The sequence below is a fragment of the Alligator mississippiensis genome, chromosome 2 (genome assembly GCF_030867095.1).
Source record: "Alligator mississippiensis isolate rAllMis1 chromosome 2, rAllMis1, whole genome shotgun sequence".
In the NCBI taxonomy this organism is placed as follows: domain Eukaryota; kingdom Metazoa; phylum Chordata; order Crocodylia; family Alligatoridae; genus Alligator; species Alligator mississippiensis.
Genome location: NC_081825.1, coordinates 296,112,423 through 296,118,525, shown reverse-complemented (window position 1 = coordinate 296,118,525; position 6,103 = coordinate 296,112,423). Strand labels below are relative to the sequence as shown.

Genomic DNA, 6,103 nt, shown 5'->3' with positions numbered 1-6,103 from the left:
GCTCCGCTTCACAACCCGGCAGGATAAGGGTGGATGTTTTCAAGAAACGAAATGGGAGACATGTGCAAGGCGGCATGTGGAGCCCTCCCTTCCCGTTCTCTCCCACTCCCTGCAATAAGGACGAACCAGAGCTTCCCTAAAACAAGCAGCAGGTGCTTGCCAGGGTAAAGTCCCAGAAACAAAAGCACCTGATGCGGTCCAGCACGTGCTCGGATGCGTGGCACGGCCGGGGCGGGTTTCACCTGTGCCGGTCAGCAACTTCTGGTGTGGCACAGTCCTGTCCCCTGGGCTGCGAGACCAGCGAGGACGGCAGCTGCTAACTCCATTTCCATGCTCCAACTAGAAGGGATGCAGGGTTTCCCAGAGCCGGCTGCCGGGGTGAGGAGGAGGGAGACTGGAAGTGACTGTGCGAGCTGTTTCCGTTTGCAGTCACCGAAGACTTCAAGGACCCAGCCCAGCGTGGGCTGATGGATCCTTTGCTAGGATAAGATATTAAACCTCCAGGTCTTGGGTCGCTGTCCAGGTGATAATGCCTTGCGATGCCAGGGAGGTTGGGCCCAGCTTAGTAGGACTCATCCCTGTGCTGAAGCCAGGCACGGAGCCGCCGTGCTGCTTCCGAGTTGGGTCTACACGAGGCACAGAGATCACGTTGGCCATCTTTGGGGGACTGAACCGCCTCTTCTCACTGCAGTCATTCCCCCTTCTTTCGATCAGACGGACAATGGACGTTCACCATCACCCCCTCGACATCACCCTCCCATCTGGTAGCTGGGTTCTCCTGTCCTTCCTTTTCTGCAGTCTCCTGCCCACGTCTTTACTTCTCTCTGCTCGCTTCCATTCACGTGCTCCCCTCTGCCTTCCTCAGTTGTGATCCTCTGTTGACAGATACTGCAAGACAACCACTCTTTCTTTTGCCTTGCTTTACACTCGCTCCAATTCCCTCTTCTCTATTGCTACACAGCCTCTTCAATGGACTGCCCTAGTTTACTACGCTCCATCTAACCGGAGCGGTTGCCCCCAAGCCCCTCCCGGCAGGTGCCATTTCCAGCTCTGCCACAGACCTCCAGAGTGGCCTTGGGCAAGGTGCATAAAGCCCAATTTTTAGCAGCACTCAATTAACTCACCCGACTCGCCAGGATTCAGGCTCCAGAAAGCAGCAAAAGCCAAAGGCTTCACGAGCATCTACGTGCTTTTCTTCCTCTGTTATACAAGGCCAATCCCTTACCTTGCAAGGACGAGTTCACAAACACCGGTGAAGCCACGGCTGTTAAGACCACACACAAATAAATGAGGAGTATCCACATCACCAAGACTGACTAGAATCAGTGCCTTTTAATGAATGCGCTCATTTAGAAATACTTGATTTTGGTTTGTCCAGATGGCATTAGCATCATCCATTGTCAGAAAAAGAAAAAATTGGGGCTGGGGGAGCTTTTGAATAGCTGAAGGTTGGTTATACAGAAGAGGGAGACTGCCTGTTTTCTGCAGCCTTGGAGGACACAACAAAGGCAATGGTCTCAACTTGCAGCAGGGGAAATTTAGGTTGGAGATTTGGAGGACCTCGCTCACTATGAGGGTGGTTAAAGCATTGGAACAGGCAACCTGCAGAGGCCGCGAAGTCTCCATCCTGGGAAGTTTAACAGCAGGTTAGATAAGCACGCAGCTGGTTTAGTCGGGGATGATCCCGCCTCAAGCAGGAGGCTGGAGTCGACGACCTCTGGCGGTCCCTTGCAGCTCCACTTTTCTATGATTCGCATCCTTTAAGAGTTTGGCTTTCTTTGGCTGAGACGCACAAGAGCAGCCCCTCAGCAAACTGGCTTGAAAAACAACGCGCGGGCACCGGGCACGTACACGCCATGGAGTTCTCTCTCTTTATTGCATATTGCCATCTTAAAAAAATGTACAGTCTCATAACATACACGGCATGTCCCGCTAGCTAAACTACTAACAGTCTTACACCTACACAGCTAACTTGCTCCACTACTAAGCTAATAAGGTCCATAACATATACTTCAGTTTACAAATTCTTACGGATTTTTTTTCTCCTTTTTGGCATTATTAAAAAAAAAAAAAAAAAAAATTAAAATACACACCTAAGAGAAAAGAGTGGCTACTTAAACCAGCACCAATCTAAAAGTATTTTTTTTTGACAATGGCACATGGAGTTTCCTGCACACAGCCTTTTGGGGGGGAGGAACAAAAAACAAAATAAAACAAAAAATGGCAAATACAGCCCAATAATGAGACCAAGGTAAAACAAGAAGGGTCCTGGAAGGGCAAGAGGAACGTTATCAACCAAGACCCCGTTCTGGCACTGGCATCTGCCCTGACTAGGGTCTCCTGGCACTCCGCCTGCTCCAGGGGTCCCGGGAAGATTAGCCAATACAGGGCTTGGGGGGTCCATGTCTTTTCAAATCCCAAATGCAGCAGTTCCACCTACACCAATCATTCCTTAAATTGGCAAAAGCAAAACTTTTTTTTTTTTTTTTTGCCCCCAAATGTCCATTCCCTAAATCGCATCAGCTCCAATTTCTTCAGCCATAAATAAAAATATAAATAGAGGCACTTTAGTTAAGGAACAGACTTATCATCGTTACCTTTTTCTTTTTTTTCACCCCCATCTTCTTAAAGCAAAGTGCTTCACTCTACCTATTTCAAATTTACAGGTTTTGCAGATGCTTTGAGACTAGGTGCAGGACTTTATCGAGCCTTATTACTGCTTTATACGCTAGTCATCAAGTCTTTTTTTTTTTTTTTTTTTAAATACAGTGCGTCGAGAGTTGCAATGAGGAAAAACAAAATGGTAAAACCACAGCTCTTGACAACTCTAATTTTTAGAGTGATATTTCACAGCTTTTACAAAGCACGGAGACCCCTGGGCTCCAGATGCTAAGGACCATTTTTTTTTTTTTTTTATACAAATTATTTTAAACAGCATGTTTGCTATACACTACATACAGGAAAAAAATGACAAGCCATTCCCACCAGGAATACCGATTATATGACAAACTTATTTCAAATAGTGTTACTATCTAGTGCAACAGGGACAAACTAATCTCTCCACAGGAAAAAGAACAAAAGCACTGGTGGTATCAAAAGGTTTTGTTTTTTCTTTAAAAAAAACACCACAAATAAATAAAAACAAAAAAGTAACAGTCCTCTATATATTCTGTATAATTTATATAAAGCGTTACTATGTTAATGGCATTTTTTTTTTATTTTCCAATTTTTTTTTTTAACTTTTTTTCTTCTGTATTAATTATTACTCCCTGAGAGCTTTGGAATTTTTGGACTGACGTTATACAGGTAGTTTTGCTTACAAATTTTAAATGACCGTATAAACAGCAAACCACTCAAAAAAAGCACGTCGTCAAGCGACAAATATTTCTTGGCATCGTTGCTACTGTGTGTCCGTTAAAAATGAGGCGGCCTGATTCAAAACCCACTGCAGCTTACGCGGGTCTTTTCTTTGACCTCAACGGGTTTTGGATCGAGCCCTCGTGCACGAATTAAGTGACCTTCAGTTCTGATCTACATATACAGAGGATACAGTTTGTCCCATTGAACGAAAAAGGAAAGAATTACAACACACACACGCAAAAATTCTGCTTTTTTATCGCAGGCAGAAAACCACCCCGCTCCCACTTCTCATTTGTCTTGGGCAAGAAAATGTTATAAAAGTATAAATGTCTGTGTATTCTTGGAGCAATAAGCACATTCTGGTCGACTCGGTCTTCAGTGAGATCAGGGGTTGCAGTAAGAGAAATACAGCGCTTCCCAAAAACAATGGGAGAGGAATTATCAAGAGAGCCGACGGTGCGAGCGCGCTGGACTCAGCACAAACGCACAGATGTTCAAGTTCTGAAGAACAATAATAATAAAAAAAGGAGAGATGGATTGTTTTCACTTGACTTTTGAAAAACACGGTTCAGATTGCGTGCAAGGCCTCCCTAGCAGACTTTTACATGCTGCGCCCCCACACCGACACCACACACGCCCGGCTAGGCCCACGGACCTGCGCCAACACCATCGCCGGTCAAACAGTGATGCCGTTTGCGTTGCGCCCCCTCCCCGGCATCAACGTACCCCACAATAAAGAACTCCCAAAGGGGATCAACTAAAGAACACTTCTCAATACCTTTCTTTACCGCGAGGAATGGGTTTTGCCAACCGTTTCCCCAATAACACAACATTGTGCTTGTGCACCTGAACAACTACTTTGGGAACAACATGGTCAATGGGAAGGAAATGGAATCCGTGCTCTGTAACAAGCGGCTGTGTGTGTGCGCAGGACACACACACAGTGCAGCTTGGCACACTCGCTCCCCCCACCCTCCCACCCGCACACTTGTCTCTCCACACACACGCACACACGAACGGTCAGACTTTTTATATGTACAGTACATATATACAGATGCTTATTCACTCGGAGAACAGGACGCGCCACTGCTCCGGCCTGAAGGACAAGGCAGTATAATGAAAAATCCTAGCCACTTCAAAGAGACCGCTAATCAGTTTTCTAAAACAGTTTTTGTTTAAAAAAACCAAGAACAACAAAAAAAAAACAACCCAGGAAGAATCAGAAGTTGAGTTTCGTGACGGGCCTCTCGCGGCTGCTGTCCGTCAGCTGGTTGGTGATGCGCTTGCGGTTTCGTTTCAGCTTCGAAAGGTCTTTGTCGAAAACTTCGCCTGACCTCAAGGCCGAAACGAGGTCGTCAAACTCGCCGCCTTCCTCGCTGTTTTCTTTAGCCTTTCTGGCCTTGCGTTCCCGCTCGCGCTGCTCTTTGAGCTAGAGAGGAATCAAGAAGGGGAGCAAAAATTAAGCCAGTTCCCTTTAAAGTGCTCACAGATTAAGGCCCTCTTCTGTCTTTTGGGGTTGGTCCACACTTCAGTTTTCGTGTCCTACAGCCTGGAAGGGGGATGCAGTCGCACTGGTATAAACATGGCTTATCATCAGTACGAGGCAGTACCCATCTACCACCCTACTGAGTCAGGTGCTGCCTCCAAGTCACATGCCTTGCCTGCTCGCTCCTGTCCTACACGTGCCCAAGCCCAGCAACTCAGCGGAGTCAGCTTTGTGGGGCTCGGGGCATTGCTCTCAGGCACTCCCCAGGACAGGAGCCATCCTGGGCTCTTCAGCGAGGCAGTAAGACATGGTCTCAATCGTCTTTGTACCTGATTAACTGCATCCATACTGGGTAGAAGGTGTGCATGGCCAGCTTTAGCAGATGCAGTGGAAGTAGAGACAAACCCCCACGTACAGCTCTGACTACAGCGGTCTCGACCCGGTAGCGCTGGTCTGCACAGAGCGCATTATCTCCTCGCTCTGCCTTACAGAGCCGCATGCGTGACCTGGGCCCACTGCCCTGGACATCTCACGGAGGGGGAGCACACGGTCCTCTCTGTGCCTGGCTCGTAGGGGTTTAAACAGTGCCATTTTGAGGGACTGGATATTCCAATACAAAGTTTGGGTCCATATTCCAAAAATGGAAAAGGAAACAAAAACAGCAATGATAAAAATAACTCCTGCTTATTGCCTCCTTATCTTGATCGATGACAGACGGAGACAGGTTTTTTTTCCCCCCTTAAAAAAATATGAATTTTTCAAAAATTAAACGTTTCCAGAGGATTTTGGGGGGGAAGGGGGACAGAAGAACACATCGAGTTGCTGAAATGTTCTGTTCTACAACAAAACGGCTCGTGCCAGGAGTTGGGAAGGAGATTGCTTTTTTTCCTTTCAAACCCCACATCTCCCCCGACTACGGGACAGGCTCCCTTCTCCAGAACAGAGCTCATCCGTTATCAGAAAGGAACATCTGAAAAACAAAGCGAGTGAGAAGCTGCTTTTGCTTTATAGCTGGCTGCTTGACATTATCCAGCTCTGTGAACGTTTAGCAGGCAATCGTTTTGGTGGGACTCCAGTAGAGCGACAGAGATAAGGCAGCCCCCTTCCCATGGACACTGCCCAAAATTGCAGCGCTGGTATTGCTGCTGAGATAATGCTCCTGTTCTCACGTGGAGGCAGTCGCTCGGCAGCGACTCTTAAAGGATTATGTCAATTAATGATATTCACGCAACACGGGGCCAAATTCTTCGGTGGCGC

General features: G+C 47.1%; 1 protein-coding gene across 2 annotated transcripts in view; it reads right to left on the bottom strand.

Annotated features, from left to right (window-relative positions):
* Window positions 1–1,848: 1,848 nt before the first annotated feature.
* DAAM1 (dishevelled associated activator of morphogenesis 1) overlaps window positions 1,849–6,103 on the bottom strand; it is a 173,286-nt gene continuing 169,031 nt past the window's right edge. For both annotated transcript variants that reach the window (XM_019479982.2, XM_014598832.3), the window contains one exon: window positions 1,849–4,789. In XM_019479982.2, the coding sequence (XP_019335527.1) occupies window positions 4,580–4,789 (210 nt within the window). In that variant the 3' untranslated portion in view covers window positions 1,849–4,579. The remainder of the gene's footprint in view (window positions 4,790–6,103) is intronic.